This window comes from Pundamilia nyererei, unplaced genomic scaffold, assembly GCF_000239375.1.
Source record: "Pundamilia nyererei isolate P.nyererei 1_Seehausen unplaced genomic scaffold, PunNye1.0 scaffold00061, whole genome shotgun sequence".
NCBI classification, from domain to species: Eukaryota; Metazoa; Chordata; class Actinopteri; order Cichliformes; family Cichlidae; genus Pundamilia; species Pundamilia nyererei.
Window position 1 is genome coordinate 1,761,951 of NW_005187462.1, and position 23,875 is coordinate 1,785,825.

The 23,875-nt window shown below is 43.2% G+C and overlaps 2 protein-coding genes across 2 annotated transcripts in view; both read right to left on the bottom strand.

The window, feature by feature from the left end:
* The window catches only part of LOC102210819 (T-cell acute lymphocytic leukemia protein 1 homolog), a 6,061-nt gene extending 4,503 nt beyond the window's left edge, over nt 1-1,558 (bottom strand). The window contains exon 1 of the mRNA XM_005735027.1: nt 1,425-1,558. Coding sequence (XP_005735084.1) covers nt 1,425-1,558 — 134 coding nt within the window. The remainder of the gene's footprint in view (nt 1-1,424) is intronic.
* A 2,200-nt stretch (nt 1,559-3,758) lies between these two features.
* On the bottom strand, nt 3,759-23,813 carry kdm4aa (lysine (K)-specific demethylase 4A, genome duplicate a). Its single transcript, XM_013911337.1, has 22 exons — nt 23,672-23,813; nt 21,184-21,348; nt 20,356-20,531; nt 20,155-20,269; nt 19,329-19,522; nt 18,987-19,036; nt 17,867-17,970; nt 17,610-17,747; nt 17,265-17,500; nt 16,483-16,763; nt 15,704-16,122; nt 15,202-15,301; nt 14,836-15,020; nt 13,714-13,918; nt 13,192-13,268; nt 11,888-11,943; nt 11,132-11,240; nt 9,262-9,450; nt 8,985-9,155; nt 7,884-8,003; nt 7,415-7,507; nt 3,759-7,314 (listed from the first exon to the last, which is right to left on the bottom strand). Exons 2-22 carry the CDS (start codon nt 21,319-21,321, stop codon nt 7,174-7,176), a joined length of 3,297 nt encoding a protein of 1,098 aa, XP_013766791.1. The 5' UTR covers nt 21,322-21,348; nt 23,672-23,813; the 3' UTR covers nt 3,759-7,173.
* Between the last annotated feature and the right edge of the window lie 62 nt (nt 23,814-23,875).

Below are 23,875 nucleotides of genomic sequence, written 5' to 3' on the forward strand. Positions count from 1 at the left end.
ATTTATCCATGTTGTGTTTTGTATTTATTTTGTTCCACTTCCCCTTTTTCCCAATTTGTTCAATATATTTTTGGTTTTCTTTGACAGCTTTTCTGTGTCTGGTCTCATCATTCACACCACCTGGGCTCCATTCTGTGCATCAGTCAGTTACATCCACCCGCTGCATATATAGCTGGGCTGGTGCTTTTTCGTTTTTATGGGCCGATGTTTTGTTGTTTGTTTGTTTTGGGGTCTTTTTTGTAACGGCATAAACAATGAAAGGTGGTGGGTTGGCTAATTGGTCATGATCGACTCTGGGCTGGATAGATTACAGCCGATGAGGTCGACCTTTGAAGTTTCGCATTGAGCTGAAAAGGAACAGTTTGTCCCGGACTTCAGCTGGAATAGAAAAAGACACAAAGCTGCAGTTATTGTGTCTTTGCGCTGCAGCTGCCTCCTCTCCTCTCATCCTCTCCTGTTTCTACTTCAATCATGAAACTGATCAATGATCAGCTGATCGGCTTTTCTCTCGTTTGTTTATCGCTCACTTTGTGCCAGAAAGAGGAAACCAGCCGATGTCACGTTAAACAACAGCAGCACGTTTAAGCTGATCAGCTGTTGTTGGAATTTATTTAATATTAATTTCTAGTATCAGCTGATGTTTGCTGGAGCCACAGCTGCTCACAAATGTTTTGTCTCACTCTCATTTCTTCTTGTTGCGTGTTTAAGCTCTACTTGGAACCTTGTTAAGATCCAACCATGCAAAATCTGATCTATTTATTAATGTTTTTGTTGCCATTTTTCAAGTGGTCTTTAATGTTTGATCAGGACTGAATCAAATTTGATGTGTAACAGCGCCATGTTGTGGCCAAAGAGAGTAGAAAAGAACTACCATTGATGATCAGGTGAAACAGAAGTTAAAGACACTAAAAATGAATTAAGCATTTCTTTTATTACCACGATGGTCAAAGGGGAAGAAGAGTGAGCTATCAGCTGGGCAGTGGTGGATAAAATTTGGCCAGTTTTAACCCAAAGCCCACAACACAAACTCACATACCTGTAAGAATGACACAAACAAACCTAAACAACTGTGCAAAACGGCACCAATAAAAAGGTCAAAAAAAAAAATTTGACACAAACCTGTAAATAAATAAAATCTGTAAAATATATACATCTTTTAGGCTTTTCCAGAAAGTTAAAAAATAAAAGAAGCGTTGGCTTAAAATAGGCTGGTTGCCAATAAGTGTTATGAAACTGAGTTCAGATTCACTCTGCAGAGGCGACAGATGTGTCACAGTCCAAACACAGTGTGAGTCCGAAGAAGCTTTTCTCTGAGTGAACTGCTGCGTCTGAGGTTGTAAGTGAGTAATTATATATCAGAAATAATAATATATTTAAAAACAGCAACAACAACAAAACCCACTAGTATGTATTGTAAGTGTCACCTGGCAGTTGCTGCCAGGTGATTGGCAGAGTGGGTGCGTGGGGTGAGGTCGGCGCTCTTCTGTGGAAAAACCCAGAGGCGATTAACGCTCTCTGGTGCGAGTGGGTGTACTGTTCGGTGAGAGACTTTTGCCATTTCGTTTGGATCACTTATTATTGTAGGTGCCGATTTTTAATGCGTGTTGTTGGACTTTTTTAGTGTGACCACGAGTTTTAATGGAGGAATTGATCGACCGCGCGCAGGGAAACCGATCGTTGGTATATTTGTTCAAGGTCAAGGTCAAGGTAACTTTATTTATACCCAAAGGCAAGGTAAATTTGCTTTACAGAAAAATGACAGCATTTGGCATCCCTTTAAAAACACACATACCTAGTAAATATATAAAGCTCACTGTGGCACATATGTAGTAGTTTTGATATTTCGAATCAAAAACAGTTCTTATTTAATTCAGTGACAGCAACGGGGACAAAGCTATTTTTATAACACTTTGTCCTACATCTCGGAAATAGAAACCTCCGTCCTGAGGGAAGAAGCTGAAATTCACCCCTTAGAGGATGGGAGCCATTTTTAAGGATTGATAAAGCCATCCTCTGTACCTGCTCAGAGTACAGGGAGGCTAAACAAGACTGTGGCTATCAGACGACTGGACCATCTCACTATCTGATTTAGAGAGCTTTTCTCTGTGACAGAGGTCTGACCGAACCATGCCACCAAACAAAAGGATAAAACAGACTCAATAAAAGAACGAGAAAACAAAGTTAAAATTTTTTGGTCAATGTGGAAGTGAACAAGTTTCCTAAGACAATAAAGGTGCTGGTGACCCTTTTTACAAACTGATTTGCAATTTTGATCAAAGTTCAGTTTTTCATTTATTATGGTCCCAAGATATTTATATGATTGTACTTGCTCTATTTTCTGACCTTTAATTAAAGTGACTCCGTGCCCATTTTGTTGTTTCCTAAAATCAATCACCATATCTATCTGTTTGTTTTAGTTCTGTGATTTTTGAATGGTTTAATAAAACGGATATTTTATTTGGTAACATTTTAAACCATAATGTTGTTTTTCAGCTGTTGTTGTGCTGCTTCTGTCCTTTTGTCGTTCTTTTCATCCATCCATCCATCCGCTTCCGCTTATCCTTTTCAGGGTCGCGGGGGGCGCTGGAGCCTATCCCAGCTGTCATAGAGGGCGAGAGGCGGGGTCCACCCTGGACAGGTCGCCAGTCTGTCGCAGGGCCAACACACAGGGACAGACAACCATTCACACTCACATTCATTCACACATTCACACCTAGTGGCAATTTGGATTATCCAATTAACCTATCCTCACAAGCTGCATGTCTTTGGACGGTGGGAGGATTGATTTGTAATTTTGTTTTGGTCCGTGCAGCCTTAAAGGCGGTTAATGCTTGAGAGTGAGCTGTGTGAGGACTAACCCTCTCTTTTTGTTTGTGCCACTTCCTTTAACATCAACACATAGCGCTGATTCCCAGCTGTGCTGAGACCTGGATTGTTTGCAGTCTCGTGCGGCGGGGATATCAGCAGGATGTGTTGTAAGTGCCGTCTGGAAATAACTGGGAAAACTATGTTTAATTAATTATCAATTATTTCTTTGCCCCTTTTATCCGGTACCTTTGTCCTCGGTTACAGTATTTTTCCCTCATGCGCGGTATTTGCGCAGAGGTGGAGCCGCGCATGGACTCAGACTGACTGGACGCAACATTGAGCAGTTGCACCCTCTTGTGGCTGAAGTTGGTATTACACGAAAGTGCCCTTCCAACGCAATGAATTCGCTTCAAATCTCAAAAAGCCAAATCTGATGAGCTGCAATCTCACTCACACTGAGCACCTTTAAACATATGTTGGTATAATATGACATGCCAGCATGGTTTTGCACTCTTACACCTCTGAGTTAAATTTATTTTCTAATTAGTCATTTTATTTGACTTTTTTTAGTTTCAGTTAATTTCTAGAGTGGATTTTATTTGAAACTGTTTAGTTTTACTTCAGTTTTTATTAGTTTCAGTCTCTGTGGTCATTACTGTAAGGAGGGCATATATCAGAGGCAAAATAAGGAAAACCAGTGCAGGTGTTATACTATGCTACAATATTCAAAATACTTTATTTTAGTTACTTTTAGTAGTAGTTGTTTTGTAGTTGTTGGGTCATTGGATGGTTCAGCACAAAGACAGTTACATCTGCAAACTCAGAGACGAGTATTGGAAGCGATTTGTGACAGAAGGACAGCAGCAAGAGTGAAGGGGAAGTCATTTAGTAATGAAACAGGAAACGGCTTACCTCAATTATATGGATAAGATCAAGACAGACAACTGGTGCTTAAGCAGATTTCTTTACTGAAACGAACACATGACTTTTTACAAAATGTTTCAATGATAATCTGGAAGTATTTTCATATTTTCCTTCAAGAGGAGACGACGAGAGTGGACCGGTCTCTCCTGTGTCGACAGGTAACATCTTAAAATGACATTTACACAGAACAGCTTTTACAAAACAACAACAAAATAGAATTGAAAGAAATTCCCGTCCCCACTCGCTCTCGTAAAACTCTTTTGATAGTTTCTGAATAAAGTAAATTCATTCTGCACCGGCCTGATGGAGACGGACTCTGTGACGCCCGAGGCTCGGCCAGGAGGAGGAGGGGAGCACACAATCCATAAGACATCTTATAAATGTACAATTAACATTCTTAAACATTAACAAATTTAGCACACAGCTGTTCAAATGTCCTCGCAAATTTAAATAAAAGTGCAAAGCACAGTTTTCAGTAGGAGAGAGAGGAAAAAAAAGCGCATTAAAAATCCAAACGGACTCTTTAAAATTCATCTCTATAGTGTAGAAAAAATAGAACATACATCGGCAACCTCGACGGCTGCAGGGTCACTGCAGACTCTTATTAACGCAGAGGCTGCTTTCTCAAAGCACCTTTAATAAATAGGCAGGTAAAAAGATGAAAAAGCGAATTTCAGTTCTGCTAAATGTGAAGGAATGCAGTTAATGACAAGGAGGCAATTTCAGTGAGTTAGATGGCACCGCTCCCAAAGACACATTTCAGTTTCTGTATCCTGCAGCCGGGAATGCTGGGAAAAGTTACAGGGAGATTCTTTCAAACAGCATCAAAGTAAAATCCTCTGAAATATTACACATATTAGTCTTTTCCACATACAAACTTTACGTGGTCGTGTTGCTCAAGTATATTTATTGACAAATTTAAGCATTGAATTTATTTTCTTGCCACCTGTACTGGGACGTCCTCTCGCCCTTATTATAAGAAGCTCAGCTGCTACGGTTCATCTTGTTTTCCCTTCCTGACGCCTTCACAGGTCCTTGTTGTACCAAATATCAGTGCGCTGCTCCTCCACAGAGGATGTCACCCTGCTGACAGACTCCAGCTTTGCTGTTGGACTGCAGCTGCAAGCTGAAGGGACACCAGAACCAGTAGGTGTACTGGTTCATGTGCCACTACATCAAGCTGACTGAGGATGTTAGAGCTGAACGAGGACTACCAGCTGCAGTCCAATGAAACCAAAGTCCACCCACAGGAAGAGGCTCTTTGGAGAATCAACAGACTTCACTGATGTGTTATTTATTTGTCCCCAAGTACTTGTAGTGGAAAAGATTTAGTTTACTGCTGTTACTGAACTCGAAACGCCATAAAAATGCTCACTGTGTCTAAAACCCGTCAGATTAGGAGTCGTCTGATCAGAGTAGAAATACAGCTTATTGACAGATTTAAGGCAAAGTTTTGTTTTTAAGTACTGATGAAGTCTCGGTACAGAAACTCGTTCCAGCTGCACTACAGATAAACACTGAGGTTGCTGTTTAAAATAATCTCCTTGTAACAAGATCAGAGTGTCGTTGGACTGAACACCAGTCCAGATGTGCTGGAAGGTTTGCCAGTGAGAGTAACTGTGTAACCTGCACTGTGGCTTAATAGACTCCTGTTTCTATTGGGTTAAAGGGGGGTGGGGTTGGGGATTTTTCCAAATGTCATCATTGGGAAATTTAATTCTCCAACTCTGCAAATCATTTACATCTGTGGATGCCAAATGGAAGAAGATCAACCGATTGGCTAGTTTAGCTCGAGTGATGAATTACATTATGCAACAATGTCGCCCCGAGTAAGAAATCTGGCGGTCAGCGAGGTCTGATCACCTGCTTGTTAAAGTGAACATTTGCCTCGTTCAGGCTTCTGTCACAGACGTCACAGATCAACAGTTTCTCTAAACCTTTAAAAATACCATCAGGACAGCTTGAAGAACCTTCTAAGGTTGGGAACTGTGCCGACTCTTCAACGTCACTCCTGCATCTTTCAAAACAAATGGTTTCCTCTGACCACAATCTGTGGTAGTACATGAGCCTCACAAGCTGGAAGTCTGATGCTTTGTGGCAAATTTGCACATTCTTATGAAGTTGATCCACTTTTAGTGAAGTAGGGGTGCCGTTCATTCTGTAACACTGTGGCGCTGCTGCGTGCAAGCAAGTTGTGTTCAATTAGATTAGCATGGCAGTATTTCAGTCTAACCTCCTCAAAGTTTGAAACCCGGCAAGTTTCAGGGGTAAAGTTTTTAAAAGCTCAATCAGTTAACCAACTGATCTTTTGAGAAGAAAAAAGTGAATTCAGCTCTTCGATCCGACTCCTTAAATAATTAACTGTAAGCGTTAAGATGTTTGATGTCTCGGCGTTTCCACGGCTGCAGCTAACAGCAGGTGTGAGCCGTCAGCTGACTCTGAAAATACAATCGCTTTGCAATAGTTTCAACTCTAAACACAAAACCCTCAAAGAAGCTGCTGCTGTCAGCAAAAATGGAAGATTTCTGCACTTAATGTTAAACATCTCCATAAATGACCTTTAAGACGAGAAGTATGTCTGTGATGCTCGTTCTCAGTGTGAGCAGGAAGTGCTCAGCCTCCCCCTCAGAAGCTGCCTGCCTTACTGCTGTGGCCCTGGCTTCAGTGACGCTACCACATATTTAAGAACCAGTAACTGGGGAAATCTTTCTGTGAAGGAAATCTTGGCGTGCACATACAGCACCAGCCCCTTCAGTAAGTCCAACTGTTGGAACAGTTGAGCGTTTTGGTTTTTCTCTACTGTAGAGAAGAGAACTGGACCAGTGGCAAACACAGGATGTGCAGTCAGGCGTGTTTGTTCCTGTGCTACAACAGTCGAGTGTAGGGTAATAAATCATCAAGTGAAATCTAAGAGTGAACATTTTGGACAATGCTGGTCGTTGTAACGAACTCAGACGGTCAGAAACTGTAAATCCGAGCGTATAAAAAGTTGCTGACCTGTTACTTGCCGGGCTCAGTGTATCACAGGCACTAATGGTAAAGGACAAAATGAAATAAAGCTGAGTTTGCTTTAAGCTTAGATCAACACTAAGGAGACTGAAATGTTTAGAGCAGAAACCTCATTTTTTTAAATGGACATCTTTGTGTCAAAATGCTACTTGACTGATGTAATGCTTTTTCTTGTATTGCTTCCTTCTGATGCGTGCTGCGTGGATTCAGCCCGTCTGTGGACTTGTGTGGAAAAAACTGAATGAAACAATACTGCAGTTTCCTCGACTTACAGACAGGAGAGGAAAAAAAGAGAACAGTCCAAAGCGGGTCCTGAAGGAAGTCATCTGGAGCTACACTGTCTCTGCGGCTAGCTGCTAAGTTAAGGTACAGTGAGCACAGTTCAGTCTGTCAGTGCTGCTGGTGAGTGGGTGGGCAGACAGGAAGTGGCCGTTACTCCATGATGGCTCTGTAGATCACAGGCTCGATGTAGTCCCCCCTGTAACGGGAGTTGATTACTCTCTGTCTCTTTGACTCCTGAATGATTTCCTTCTCCTCGAAGATCCCGTCGAACCTCATGTCCGATGCTTTCGACTGTAAAGAGATGGTACCGTCACTGAAAGTGCTTCTTCATTTTGATGAACTTCCAAGTAAACTGAAAGGAACACTGAACGGGACAGACGGGAGAACGTACCAGTCTGGTTTTAACTCTCTTGGGGAGTTCTTCATCCAGACTGTAGACATCGTCTCTCTTGGCTGTTAGTTGTGATCCATCCTCAAATTCCACCTGCAGTCCAGAAACATTGAGTCAGGACACAAACAGATAACAACATTCAGCTTGTTGAACAACGTCTTTGCAATCTGCTGCTGATTTACTAGAAGTTTCCAGGAACAGCCAGAAGACGACTGAACTTTAAAGCCGAGCAGGTGACTCGTTTTATGTGAAGCATTTTGATTTCTTACTACGCGTCCAACCTACTCTGAAAATATTCCCCAATCAGAAATACGAGGCATGAAGGAGATGTGCTCGCCAGCGAACGCAGCCTTCCTTACTGGAAGTCAGAAATGGTTCCCGCCTGCGTTCCCGCCTCTGCTGTTACACGCTGAAGAGTTTTTTCTTTACATGATTAAAAACTGGAGAAAGAAGACAAAAAAAATCTTACCAGGTACATTTGAATGACGTGAGCTGCCACAAACTTGGCCCCGTACACCAGGCCGTCCGTCCATCTCACCTGAACCACCTCACCCTGCGGCGGTGGTCCAAGCTGAGCGCAGTCTCGGTTCTAACAGGCAAAAAACAAACCAAGTTCAAAGAAACGTGAAAGGAGGATAAATATCTGATGCAACCTGACATGAAATATGGCAGCGTCAGCTGTTCTGATGCTCGGGTCAAGTGTGAAGCACTAGATGATGTTTGGATTACTCCAGAGGCTTATAATCAGGAACTGCTGTGTAACATGACTGTGTGGTGGCTTTAAGGCGAGCACAGGTGGATGAACTGTCTGCCTGCAGGGACAAGCTGTGAAAATATCCCAAATATAGTGCAGGGTTAAACCGCTGCCGTCTACGGCGCTGACACACACGCTGTGGATAACTCAGGGTGTCGACGTGCACTTACACGTCTGAACAAAGAACGCAAACACACGAGCGTCGCCTTTGACATCCAGCACAGTTTGCTTCATATTCATGGCTCATACCAGCTTCACAGTCTCACAACGAGTGGTTGTTGTTCCACAGGCTAACCAGGAGGCTGCCCAGCGTCTTCATCATCTTCATCATGACCACACCACTGTATTACACTGGCAACATTTCTGAATTTAAGGGTTTTTTACGTTAACTTCCTTTAAACAGTTTCAGCTTTGCTGGTTTTAAGCTAAAGCTGTTAGCTAATCTCTGCGACTCACTGTTTTGACGCTGGGATGTTACTGCCAACTAACTGCTGTGCAAAGTCAACATCTAGGCTTGTTTACAAGGATACACAATATATGGACACTGGGTCCCTTTGCCACATGCAATGAGCGAGCTGAACGAGCTAACGGCTCACTGGCTCTGAGCGCGGTACAGTAATGGGACGCCATCGCTGCAGCGAGTCAGGTTGTGAAGAGGGCGGTTCAGCCTCTCCACAGCTGATCGACATTTCCTCACATGAAGTTTATTTAAATTCTGTGTGGTCTCCTTTATTAAAGAGACCACTCCCTGAGAGTATGTTTAACCACTTTGTGTTCTTTACAAAATGAAAAGATGTAGAAGGCAGTGGAACGTACCACGATGTCCTCGGGGAAAAGGTTATCGCTAAAAGAACCATCGTCAAAGTTGACCTCGTAGAACGTCTCTTTGGACAGCTGCACCACGTCACACTGGTAGTAGCGCCCATTCTTGTGCTTGCATATGACCTTCTGTCCCACGGTCAGCTCGTGCATGGCTGCCTTATTGCGCTGTGAAAGGGGAAAAAGTATTTTTATGCGTGCGACTGCAAACGGCTTCATAAATCTGATATTTGGGGAAGTTTGGGATATAAAATAACGTTCGTTTGTTTTTTACCTCAATCTGAGCGGGACCTTTGTGTCGACAGCAGGTAACGTGTACCACAAACGGCCATTCATCTGGCTGCATCAGCACCCCGGCGGCCTGCGCACAGGTGGGGTGATAGGCGGTGGGGCAGCGCCCGTGAGAGCACTGCACGCAACAGCCGGACGCCTTCTTCATCCGCTTCTTACAGTAGTAACATTTCTGTTTGAAGTGAAAGAAAATTCCTTTTAGTCTATGAAATTATTTTTTATTAACAAAACTTCAAGCAACAAACTGCCCTCATACCAAGTACTAAATGTACCTGGTAACTCATCTCCAAGATCTTCCCTCTTCTTTCACACATTTCCATTTCAAACATATGAACAGTTACGGCCACATCAGGCACACTGTCGTGTCACTAGAAGCTCCCCTGTACTTGGTATTTAACAGCAGCAACTGTCTGCAAGTACGCCATAGAATTAGTCCCCCTAGTATCTTGGTTCACATAATATCCTAAAATCAGTAAATTGGTGATAACAAAGCGACGCTGAGCAGGTGACATGAAAGCACTACTACCAACATACAGAATTCATCTCATGTGCCATCATGTTAGGAGCTACACTGTCAGGAAATCGAAGATATTTTAACCGTAACACAGCTGTTTTTCTGCTATCTCGAACAACTGTACTGTATCTAGCTGCATCATGACTGTGGAGGGGCGTGGTCTGCAGTGCCGCTGCAGGGAGGCGGACGCAATCACACCTGGCCAGCTTAAAGTCTGTACTGGATCCTGTCTGTTGTCAATGTTGTTGGTGTGTGTGGCTGCAAAGCTGCAGCCATCTGTGTGTCACAGCAACCGTGCAAATAAAAGTAAATGCTGAAAAGCATGAATGTGTGGGCAGGTCTGCTGTGGGTCGTTTACAGGGGGGCCAAAACCCAGGATGGGGGCACGCCTGACCCAGTACTGGGCCAGCCAGGAGAGGAGCTGGCCCAAATGGGGACCACGTGGAGGGAGCAGGTGGCAACAACAGGAAGAACTGCAGCTTAGACTGGGTCCGGGCCGACGCCACCCACACCCGCGACCCTCGACTGCGTGGGAGTGCACCCGCGCCGGCCCCCAGAGTGAGACCAGCCAACCTGTCTTTGCACCTGTACCCACTCCTCGGGTAGGAGCGGCTGGTGCCCGGCAGGGGCCCGACCCGGTTTCTTCTCCCCGAAGGAGGGTAGCCGAGCAACCTCCACCCCCACCACCTACCCAGCTGGGGCCAGAGGACGAGGCGCACGAGGGACCTCACCTGCCGGAGATGGAGGTCGGGGCGTGCGAGGGTCCAGCTAAGCCTGAAGTCGGCATGCTGGCCAGACCGGCCTCACCTCCACCAGAGGCCTGCCCACCGGCCGCCCGCCAACCCGTCTGGGAGCCTCGGCTCACGGCCACACCTGCCGCACCGCCACCTCCGGACCCACCTCGTCACCAGCGCCGATGGATACGCGGGCGACCACCTGAACTGACACCTCCCTGTCGCTGGGCCAGAGTCCGGACGCACCTGAGCGTCATCCGCAATCACACCTGGCCAGCTTGAAGTCTGTACTGGGTCCTGAAATGCTTCTAATCACAATCTGTAGCAGACGACTACATAAAGAAACCCGTGTCACACTTTTTAGTGTCATCTCTTCAGAACAACAGTGTTTCTTCTAAAGAGATATAACTAATGAGAAACTGCTGTCATCTGTGTAGAGGAAGTGTTAAACGTCCTAAGATTTCAGCTTCTCTCTCTGTTCGTGACATTATTTGTACGTGCTGGTATCTTTGTTTTGTTCACGTTGTTCGTTTGGACGCTGCACTTTCACTCTAATTAGCAGCTTTCAGACTCGAATTTCCTTCTTCATAAAAATGTGAACTTACCAGTTTGAATCTCTGCAGTGGGATCCCACTCAAGTCCACAGGACTTCTTTCTGTGATGTTGACAAAGCGTGCCTCCAGCACAGCAACCGCACACAGCACGTGTACCCACCTGCAACACACAAACACACCCCCACAAAGAGGTCACACCCGACCACAGGCAGCAGCAGTTTGATGTTGTTTGTTTTCTTCATCTGTTTTTATGGTTCTAATTATCCAAGCAAAGATACAGCAAAATCAATCAGATGGCAGGGGAGTCAATTTTGTGCGCATCATCACACAAAACAATGAAGTCAAGTCCATTACTGAATCACACCCACGTTTCCCCACTTACACTTTACTTGCAGGCCGTCTAGATATAATAAGGGCCTCCAGGCACCAAGATAGCAACTCATTTTAACATTTTAATGTTTTCTTTTTAAAATAACCGTCTCACAGACTGACGAAATCCCCACCTGATTTACTCAAGAATAATCCCCTTGAATTTATCTTTCAGTTCCTGCCAACATGCACGCTCTTATCCTTCCAATTTCATGATTTCCTACCACCTGGCTTCTTGGCCAGATCACTATTGTGCAGGCCCTGAATTATACTCAGCTTCTTGCGGAGACAGAGATCTCATGTGGCTGGTAAAAGCTACCTGACAGAAAGAGAGGAAAATAAAACAAGAGGATTTCTGTTTCTAAGAACAGAATTTAATCTCGAGATGCACCACATGATCAGATGTGCTCACTCACTAATGTATCTTAAATGACTTACTTGTTATTGTTGGCTTTCTGCAAAGCTCCGCCCCTCAATGAACACAGGCAGCAATTCTACAAAAAAAAGAGCGAGATGGTCAAAATGATGAAAATACAGAACATTTGGTAGCTAACATCTAAATATGGATTTAATAAATCAATGTTTAAGGACCAACATCTATGATGTGGTTGGAGATATCAAACACAATGTGTCTGATCTAAAAGTTTATTCAAACACGTGGGAGGTAAAATTAGGGACCCAATGGATCTGTTCAAGTTCCTCACTGTCACATTACAGCTTAAGTATTCGTCTTTTACATATTAATGAACATCTGTTACAGTCAAGTCACGTTAAGTTCACACAGTTGTGATGAAGTCAGCCTGCAGCAGTTTCAGGTTCTGTCACAGCAGAGCTCAAGAAAAGGTGCAAACCTGAAAACGACTGCACACACTTCTTCCTCTCCGTGATGAGTTTTTGAAACACTGAATTTATTTTCTAAACTGTGATGAACGAGGCAGTTAATTCAGTGTTTAATCACATGATCAAACATGACAAGCACACATGTAGGCAGAAATATTTCAATCCTGATGAATAAATAACAAATACTCCATCTCCCTCTGTCTATATATCGTCCCTGCCTGGGGACGGGACGGCAACGGGGAGCCAGGATGACGGGTCAGGGGGGAGATAACTGCTTTATTTGTGTGTGTGTGTGTGTGTGTATTGTATTCATAAATAGTAATTACCTGCCTAATCCTTTCTTCATTCAGTAACCCTGCACTACCAAAGTGTTAGAGTACAAATCTAATGGACTCAACACAGTCTCTCCTTTGAGTCTCTATTTATAATAATGTGTTTCATGCAGTGGTGCATATCAGTACATTATAATGATGTGAGCTAATTATAAACTGATGTAGCATTTAATGTATCTGATTGTTTTAGGCAAGTAATCTTTTGCTTGTAACTCCAACGGTATCAAATGATCCGCCTACAAGTTGTAAAAAGTGACGTTTTTCTTCTCTCTGGTGCAGAAAACAGGTAACTGTAAAACCATCACATCTACTAAATTAATATAATTCAACACCCTTAAAAAAACACTACACGTTAATTAATTAATGTAATTCATGTTGCACGTTAATGGTGCAAATAGTGATTGTGTAAAATATCTTTTCATGATTTGGAATGTGGGACTTGTGCAGAAGCAGGATGGACAGTTCCACTTTTAGAAGCCGTTAGGAAACAAATCCCTTGACTACCAACTGGATTCATGCTAACTTGCACGGCTCGATAAAGAGTAAAAACAGCCACAATTGTTGGCTGACCTCAGTCATGGCGTTGGCCTTGCAGCGTGCACACTTCCACTCCTTGTTCACACTGGCTGGATCGACACCGTAACAGGCTGGAAGAGAGAAATGCAAACTTTGAGACGTCAGTGAAACACTGAAGAACTATGAAAAGCTTTAATGATTCCATTTTTGTAACATGATTAATAACTGATGATATGATAAATGCTGTGTATGAAATGTCCTCTGTTTTGTTTGGTCTTTGCATCGGTTCAAACTCGTAATGAAATGATTACTCAGGAGCGTAAAAGACTTCATATTCTATTTTGTTCTTTGAATTTAATTCCTCGTTGTTCTCTGGTCATTTCGATAAACTATTTTGAAACAAAAATTCTTCTTCTCGCTGAAACATCATTTGTGCGTATAGTGGTCGCACTTAAAGACTCGTTTTAAAAGCCTCTGATGCAAACACTCATATGTCAAACAAGGCTAGGTTAGATATAAACTAACACTCCTACTTGAAGAGTGCGTGTGTGTGCAGGCGCACATGCGTGTACTGACATGCATGAACTCTCACGCTGCACTGTGAGCAGCTGATGAGGAGACTGGTTCCATCTTCTTCCAGACGAGGAGTGACCGGTTGCTCTTCACACTCAGCGTCGTCCTCTGTGGTGGTGGTGAAACACATCTCAGGAATCAGAGGTTTGGTTCGCATCCGCTCCCCGGCCACCACCACGTGCGCGTCGATGCTGTTCGCACACTCAGTCTGACAGCAGTCACAACAAACACATGTGGACTCTGTTAAGAGTTGCTGTTTGTCTCTCGAAACACACAATTTACCGCTTTCATCTTCAGCCGCAGAGGTTTAAATGCTCCGTAATCTTACGCGCCCTGATTAGCTGTCAAAAATACTATTTTTGGAGTCGCTCCATATTCAAGATCAATCAAACATCTAAGAAGCAAAACAGTCACACATTAAGGTACAGCGCTAATATTAGCAGACTGGAAACCAGTACTGAAGATGAGATGTTTGTAGGATGAAAGCAGGGAAAATAGTTGAGGAAAAAGGTAAATATAGATGATATGACACGACATTCAGTCTACGAATGGAACGTTTGAAGATTTCACAGATGACGGACTTTTGTTTAACATGGAAAATCTGGAGTCTGTTCAAGTTTGCACGAACAGCCATAAAGAGGATCAATGCCAAGTACGAGGGTTGGACTGCACGAACATATCAACGGCAGCCCTAATTTTGGGGGGAAATTAGTTCGTCCATGTTTGAACTTCTGTGTTGTAAACAGGCAAATCAGTCCGTGCATGATTACATTGCCCATCAAAATGTATCGCCCATCGTCGATTATTGGACTGACGGGTGTCGGTGGGAAAGCTTTACATATGGCCCGACACTACCAAGTTCATTCATTGAATTCATGTAGATGCAGTTTGGTAAATGAAGTTGCCGTGAGGCTGGATTTACTCTGTACTGTGATGTATCAGAAGATACAGTCTGGACCAATGAAAACAGTGTAAACTTCCCATGATGCAAACCTCACCTGGCTTGGCTCATCTCACCAAAGAACACTATATTAGTTGCATGTTCAGATGCTGCGGGGGCCTGTACCATATCTGGTTTTGTCTCGGTGGACTGGTGAGGAGCAGGTCTGCTCTGCTGCGAATTACCTGGTGGTACGTGTGGAAGAGCAAACAGATGGAGCAGTATGGAGGCTTGGAGCCTATTCGCTGGTTGTACTCCCTCTCTTTCTTCAGGTTGGGTGGCCTGCTTTGCCACAGGTGAGCCAGAGGCTTGGCCCAGCCCTCACCCTCCACACCCCCTGCCTCCACTGGGGGCGGCTCTTCTGGAGTCTCTGAGGCACAAAAAGCAAAGACAACACATTTAGCTAAAACAGCATTAGGAATGACAGAGGCCTGGTTTGTTTAGTTTCACTAATCTAATTCTGTTATTGGCTTTGAAGTCAAAGGTGGCTTAATTAGCTCTCAAATATAAACTACATGCAGATAATGGGACCTTAAAGTGTTCAGACACACCTTCATCACTCATGCCGTCTTTTATGAGTGGATGGTGTCCTGGAAGCTGCCCAAGGTCAGTCTCAAAGTCTCGAAGTCCTGCCATCGCTTTTGCCACCTGCTGGAGAGAAACAGCATTTTCAAAAGGCCACACAGCTAGTTTGCAGTTGATCATGTTTGCACCATATATGCATCATTCTCCAGAGGCCTGCGCCTTCATCATTTTAGGGTGTTTTTATATTAATAATATCTGAGCATGAAAGTAAAAAAGGCTTACACACCACTAGATGACGAGACTGGGCTGCACCAGAATTCTTAGTTAGCGATGGTGTAGTTAAAGTAATGCAGTTATTCAATGTTCAAAGTCGTGGAAAGTAGCAAAGAGTGTTGATGGCTGCATGTATGCATTTGGACAAACACACGAACCAAAGACTGGAGAAAATGTTTAGAACAGTACAAAGATCACACATCTTGGAATGACAAGGCCAGAGAAGTGCAAAAACTACAGCAGTGGGTAACTTACAATGTTAAATACATGTCCACTCACTGCTTTGCCAACATGACAGTTGTCCTCCTCGGTTTCATGGTCGCTCTCCTCACTCATCTTCTCCTCTCTGGACAGCACTTCTCCGTCGCCGTAGTCTCCTTTGGCGTAGCTGTGGACGTGCAGGACGTCTGCGGGACTCAGCGTCCTCTGAAACACTTTGCTGCAGCTGTTGTCCAACGGAGGCTCCTCGCTTCCAGCGGTCTCCTCAGCGCCCAGAGAAACCGCCTGGTTCTCAGTGGGCTCGGGAGGAAAGACCTCCATAGCCACCACGCAGTTCTTCTCTTTTTTCAGCGGACTTCGTCTGTTTGAAGTTTTCTTGGCATTGGCTTTGGACTGAGCTTTAGGCTGGGGTTTGGTCCCTTTCTCCTTCTTCACCTCCTTGACTTTCACTGTGTCTGAAAGAGATTCATTGAGATACACAGACTAGCACTTTGCCCCCAAACTTTTACAGGACATGGGTTCAGTGTGCCACAGAGTCTTTTTATAATCTTCACTTTATTTCACATATTCAAGTTATTTTTACTTCCAATAGTGTTAACATGCTGCACAGGTCATCAACAAGAGGTCTTTAAAATTTTAATTGTAAGTGGGCTGAAGCAGTTAAAAGTAGTCTAACATAAACGCTGTAATTTGATTATTTTAATAAACTTGGATGCCGGCGTGACCACAGTGCACACGTCTGCTGTTGCTCACAGTGGTCCAAGGGATGCTCAGGGAGTTTGTGTGAGGGAACATTGGTGTGAAGTCTGAGGTACCTTTTTCTGCCTTGCTGGTCACTTTAGTTGGAGACTCCTTACGTGACAGCTTGGCCTTCTTTGGCTCCACCCCCGCCTCCTCTGGCTCCACCCCCACCTCCTTTGGCTCCACCTCCGCCTCCTTTGGCTCCACCTCCGCCTCCTTTGGCTCCACCTCCGCCTCCTTTGGCTCCACCTCCGCCTCCTTTGGCTCCACCTCCACCACTGGCAGCTCAGGTTTGACATCTTCAGAGGCTTTGACAGCTTCAAGCTGACGTTTAGTCCCAGTGTGAGGCTCTGGACTGATACGTGGGAGAGCAAATGGAAGACATGTTGGACAGGACTCAAAACTAAACCGTGTTTCTCAAAGACTGCCGAAACCAAACTAACAACTCTGAGTGAGGCTGACATGTGAGAGGAAAGCACAGAATCTGTCACAGCCTATGCTCAATCACTTCTGGCAGAGTCTAAAGAGATTTATGTCAGTGCTGCTCCTCTGAGTGGAGACAGAACCACCTCTGTACTGCAAACAGTCTGAATCACTGCAATCTTTAAGCTGAGAACATCTGCAAATCTGCAGTGACTCAAATTGTCATCTTTATGGTGGATGCATGTTTTAATCCAACTAATTAGCTTTAGCTGATTATTGTTATTGTACTTAAAATTGGTTTATATGCCATATAAATAGTTTGGGTAAAGATTTTATGAGCATTTAACAATGATTTATTACGACCGGTTCACATCCGTATCAGAAAACTCCGTGAATATAGGAGCAGTGGGTTAGTAGTGACTATAAATCAGACCTTTTGTCCTCCTGGACAGCAGTGTTGGGCTCCTCGGATGGCACCTCAGCAGGACTCTCCTTTGAAGGTCCGATCTTTTTGTCTTCTTTCAGAAACTCGGCGGCCTCCGGCGTGGGCTTGGAGTGGTCGATGGGAGCGTTGTCTTTCCCTGCCTTCCACAGCTTGTAACGTTCAGGTTGAAACTTGCGTACAAATACGTCCATGGAGATCTTCACCATGTCCTGCCGGCATGAACACTGAGAGGAAAACACTCTTAACACACTACGAAGTTGATAAGAATTCACTTCACTATAAATAAACCAGCTGTGGAGTTATACTCGGTGCCGTTCAAACGTCTTTATGTACCAGCGTTGCTTGTTTGCCGTAATCGATCCATCGTTGAGTGGCAAAATTAGTTGACTCGGCGCAGTTGAAGCCGTGGTTGAAACCAGCGTGATAACCAAACGGGAACGTCACGATGAACTGCCCGGCCTCCTGAGTGACCTGAGTCGAGAACAACACAGATCAGTATGAGATGAATGTTTTATTTTATTTTTTCTGCTTATCTGTTCATCACCATTTAGTGTTGCATGTAAGACAACGCAAATTAAATAAAAGATTACCTTTTCAAATGGTATGCCATATTTTTTCAGGATGAATGGTGAAATTAAAGTCATCTTGTGGCGCAGGAAGGCTTCACAGCCCTGGACGTTACCTGGAAAGAAACCTGGAAACAGGATCTCATCAGCAGCGGTGCAGTTGGGCGTCGTTGGCTCTTTTTATTTAAATGGTTTAGTGTAAAACAGTTATGTGGGATATGTAAACAGCACTGCCGTTACAGTCTCTGGGTGCTTTCTGAGTGTACACTGGACTTCCCCTTTCATACGGCAGTGGTAAAATCGAGCTTCACCCACCTCAGGCAGCTGCAAAAATAAAGCCAATTCTTTCGCGACAGTGATCCACGCCTTTGTTAGCACTCGGCCGCATTACTGTAATGCACTTTATGTTGGGGTCAGCGCATCATATATTAGTCATCTGCAGAGGGTGCAACATGCCGCAGCTCGTCTTTTAACTGGCACTTGAAAGTTTGAGCACATTTCCCCTGGTTTAGCTTCACTTCACTGGCTGCCCATTTCTTTTAGGATTCATTTTAAAATTCTTTTATTTACTTTTAAAGCTCTCCATGGCCTCGCCCCATCTTATCTCTCTGAGCTGCTACAGCCTTATACACCCACCCGCTCTCTCAGGTCAGCTGATCAGCTGCTCCTGCATGTACCCAGCACTGGGCGTAAACTTAGAGGAGATCGTGCTTTTGCTGTAGCAGCTCCAAACTGTGGAACGAGCTTCCTTTAGAGATCAGACAGGCCACTTCTTTATCTGTTTTTAAGTCACTCTTGAAAACCCGCCTCTTTACCCTGACCTTTGACACCACGTGAGATGTTGGTTTTTATTTTTATTTCAGTTGTTTTTAGGTGATTCGATGCAGTTTTATCTTGTTTTTGTTTTAACATAGGGCTGTTTTAATTTTATGTTTTATGTGTTTTATTGATTTATTTTGCTGTTTTCTGTTATTTTAACTTATTTTCTGTACAGCACTTTGTTCCTGTGCTGGGTATTTTAAAGTGCTTTATAAATAAAATTGGATTGGGTTCATACATCGACACATAATAAGCTGAAGTCACTCCAGGCATCGACTCTGTGATCAAGCCGCTTAAAGACAACAATATGGGTTCTGTCACCTACCCTTGGCGAGCCTTTCCAGACGTTTCCCTTGCTCTGGTGGGACGACGTACCTAAGAAGTAACAAACGTACAGAAATACTGAAAAAAGGTGATTGTGACGTTTACACCAGAGTCAAAAATGCTCCAATCGGTGGATGAGATCCCTGCTTCACTTTAAGTAATAACTACATGAACAGAAACAATAACTGAATGTTTTCAACAGTAAATAAACAAACAAAGACATTTTTCTAAACTGTTTTGTAAACTGGCTGCTTTGGCAAACAGACTTCTGCTAAATACAAAAACTAGATATGTGTTAATATTCATTCGTTCAAACAAAGGTGAGGTTTGTCAGTGGCCCTACCAGGACTTTGGCTCTCCAAAGTGCAGGTAGTTGATGCTATATAGATCCATGTCTTCTGTGTGCCACGCAAAGGCGCTCTTCCACATCCCAAAGTACAGGTAGGGCGTGTTGACACCCTTGATCTTGATGCCACTCTCATTCTCCACAATGTCCAGGATCGTGTTGAGACGACCAATGTTCCATTCAGTCACATCCTGCAGAGGAAGGATTCACACAGGCTGCAAGTCAGGACAACTAACCGTATGTGTGAAACTGATTTACCTTTAACTGATCAGGAAAACTAAGGAATGAAGAAAGATTTGAGTTTGTGAACATAAAAGTCTCTTTTTTTAATCTATGAGAACAACCGCATCCCAGTTTATCAATTTAGTAGTGCAGCTAGTAACAAGCTAGCTCCAGTGTATAATATGTGGTTGTATTTTCCCATCAGTTTGCCTCAATTCTATCCACACGTTCCTCCACAGATTCTCTCTTTCCATGAGAGATTACAATTCGTTGGACCCCAGCTGGGAACGGTAATCTTCCTGATCTTGGAGTGCCAGACTAGTCCGAATCTGCAACAGGTAGAGCTGCTTCATTTGCTCTGAGCTCACCGAGGCTGCAGAACAGAGACGGCAGTCAAGACACTGAACTTGAAGATAGGCGCCGGAAGAGAGGTTCTCTGAGAGCCAGCTGATTCTATCGCTCAATGATTTATCACAAATACTCAGGTAATAACACTGGCACAGGAGGAATGTGTAAACTACATTTTTAACAACCCCACCTGTCTACCACAAACAGAATTGAATATATTTAAGTTCCATGTATGCAGCCTATCACCACTCACTGGATCATATAGCGTTCCACTGACATCAGCACCGTAAAGTGGAGGGTTAAAGGTCAGGTTCTTCCAAAACTTCCTCTCCAGCTCGTCAAAATCCACGTATCGTGGGCTGCAGAATCTACAGAGAGAGATATTCAGAGAAGACTGAGCAGAGGTCACAGTCGCTGAAACCCATTCATGCAAACTTTCACTGAGTAAACTGACTTGTCCATGTTGGAGGTCTTGCGGAAATCATGGACAGTCATGGGCTTCTTTTGGATGTTGTACTGTGTGAATAGTCCTGACTGGCCGGTAACCACCTGCTGGATGGGAGCGGGAATCACCAGGTCATCGATATCATCATAAGTCTTTCTGGGTTTCCAGCCTTTAGGAGGAATAACCTGCAAGGAGCACAGATGAGAGAAACTCAGGGCAACAGCAGAAGGAAAATAGTGAATTTCTGGAATTAGTATCACACTGAATTTCTCGCCCTTTTTACATATTATCATTGATATTATTATTATTTAAAATACATTTATCTTCCTGTCTTAAGTCTTTTTTTTTTTTTACATATTTTAACAATTGATGGAAATTGTGTAGACAGACACCGTTGTGTGTATGTAAAGATGACACAGGAAGTACGGCTATGAATCAGTGCACAAGTTATGTTATTTTAATGAGTGACTTTACAGGCATGTTAGCTTTAAACAATAGCACAGGAGTCTCAGACTCCTCTTACATCTGCCTCTTCAGAACATTTATATGGCAACACAAATGTTATAAGAAACTATTTAAAGTAACTAAAAGGATGATAAAACTCTGAATATGTCAACGTTGAACACGATCAGTTAACCTAACTTCCTGTTAGCTTCACGTTTTCACACTAAGAGCAAACTTTCAGATGTGATCCTCTAAACACTAATGAGCAGGAAACGACTGGCTTCTGACTTTGTGCTTTGGTTCAAAAGTCTTTAACAGCTGTGGTACAAAGACATTCACAGCGTTTCTCTGCTCTGCTAAACAAAAAGTGACAAAAAGACAGAAGCAACTTACTTTTGCCATCCCAGCTCTGTGCGCTCCTTGTGACTCCATAAAGGCAATGTAACGTCCAAAGTCCTTGAACTCCTCTTTGGAGGGGGTGAATGTCATCACCCTGCAGCCCACACTTTGGGCTGGCGTGTCTGTGGTCATCTTGGGAGTGTTATTGTGACCTCAACTCTGGAAAACATAAACACGATTATGTCTGTTTGCCTGACAGTTAAGCATACATTCAGACAATGCAGCACGCTTAGCATCAATGGAGCATCTGTGGAAGCATCCTGGGAGTAACTCAGTTTCTTTGTTGTGACTTGCCTTTAGCTGATGTTGCTCTTTATTAACGTTAGTTACTATGCATTTTTTTTATCATGTGCTCTACATTCATATACACACAAAGTGAAAATCTGCACAGCCTGTCAGTTAAGTACAGGAAACCATTCAAGCATCTTCTCTCATATATTCTAACTGATCTGCCGCAGTGATCACAAACACCACAATCAGTGACATTCACCAGATATCCACCATCCCCACAGGTTCACAGTTCCTCTTTTAAGTCTGTGACCACGTCTGAACCCCTCTGTGCCATTTAACAGACTTGACTGATCATCTCAAACACACTGCCAGGTGATAAAACCAGAACATCAATTTTTTAATACAAACTTGAAAAAATAAAAACAAAAAAACCCCTTAAACTTAGCAAGTTTAAAAAAAAAATCACTCTGTGTCACTTTGGAGCCAGTTTCACTTTTACATTACAAAGACTAATGTTATCTATGATAAAACCTAAAACCTTCTGAAATCAGCACACAGGAACAAGGCTGCTCAATTACAGCAAAAAACAATGATTTTGGTCAATTATTTACTGTGATAAGTCATTAATTTGTCAAATATCCAGTTTTTATGGCCTTTAAAAAAATGTCTTTGTTTATAGATGATACCCTTTAACTTTAAAGAAAAGTCAATTAAAAAAAACTACATAAATACATAAAAAAGTCAAGCTCACAGGGACTGATTGTTGCCTGACTAGTGGGTGTTTTGACCACAAAGGCCGTTTCGCAAGAGCAACTGTCAATACCTGCTGGCCCACAGCTTCCACAGTGGGATCTCTCTGGGTGCAGACGAGGCCTAAAAAAGGCCCAGACAGCAGCAGACTCACACACCTCAGGAGAGATGCTTGGTCTCCACACACAGAACTAAGTAGAGCTGAAGCTAACAACCAAGCAAAATGCTTTCAAATATAAACACACACGAACATTAATGATGCTACAGATCCTTTCTGCAACTTTTACTTCTGAAAATATTGCGTTGACCTGAGGCTGTATCTGGTCTCATTTTACTACAAAGACAAAACAAAATCTTCAAATGAATATGAAAAAAAAAGAGTAATCTTATCCTGATTAGCTTGTTTTCATAACTGTTAAAAGCCATAATCATAATTCAAATTAAAATCTCTACACAGGATGTAATAAACCACAATCTCATAGCAGTGCTGGGCACTACAGTTTCAACAAAGGCACCACGCCCACACCCACCCAACAATTCGCACTTTGCAGCATTTAAACTAGAAATAAATGCTTATTTGAGACTTCTCGTGATAATTAATTATATCAACAAACACAGTTTCGGACATATCACCAAGTTGAACTATACCAAGCATCGCAGCAATAACTTCTGTGATTTTACATTATTGTCTGCTTGTGAACATTTTCCTAACTTCATGAAAACTGAAAACCTCTCCTCAGTCAAAAGCACTCCCAGCAAAACATCCACCCAGACTGGGACCAGAACATAAACACACGGATCCCAAACACCATCTACAGCCTCGTTTCAGGTTTGTGAATTCAAAAAAAAAAAAAACTTTAACCAAGCCTCCACCTTCAGTAATAACACACAATAAACTATATTTGATTAGTTTATTCTTTAACAGAATAATAACGTAAACTCCCGAAGTAATTAGTTTAACTAAACATTGTGTATCACAAAAATCGATTTCCGATTACACACATACTCAACTTTTAGCTAAAGGCAACGCTGCACTCTGTCTTAACGGACTTTACTGGAAGACTCGGAGATCCTCTGTGATTGGACACAGTCTTATCTTCGGCATGTGATTGGCTCAGCAGAACGTCACTCACACGTGGTAGCCCACTTACAGCGCATCTCCTCGGAAAAATATTTAGCTAGTCCACTAGCTAAAATGCTATCTGCAACATAGCTTGTTCTGCGACCCGAGAATTAAAAGTTAAGTCAACAAAAATCAAAAACACCCTAATGTTCAAAAGTAACCACTAAGTAGCCAACATTTACGGACAGCGCAGATCCTACCGTCAAAACTGGTAGAAGTTAATAGCAGAAGTGTGCTGCGGACTCGGAGATCTGACAGCTGCTAACCAACTAGCAAACATGGCTTGTTGCTCACCGTTAGTTTCTCATGCGCAAACTTAACAGTTATTTCTGCTCCCCTCAAAGTGAGCCGCTTCACAAGTGACAAACTTTAACTTACACACGCTGAAATGAAGGGGAGTTGTTTGCTCTCCGATTACAGGTAACAGAGTTGCAATACGGACAACATCAGTCCGGCTAGAAAAGACAGTCCTCCATTATTACAGTGACGCATGCCCAGTGTGTGTTTGTTTACACAGCGCATATGAAGGCGGGGCTACCATAGTCTCCCAGCTAATCACAACGCCCTGTGTTTCCAGACCAC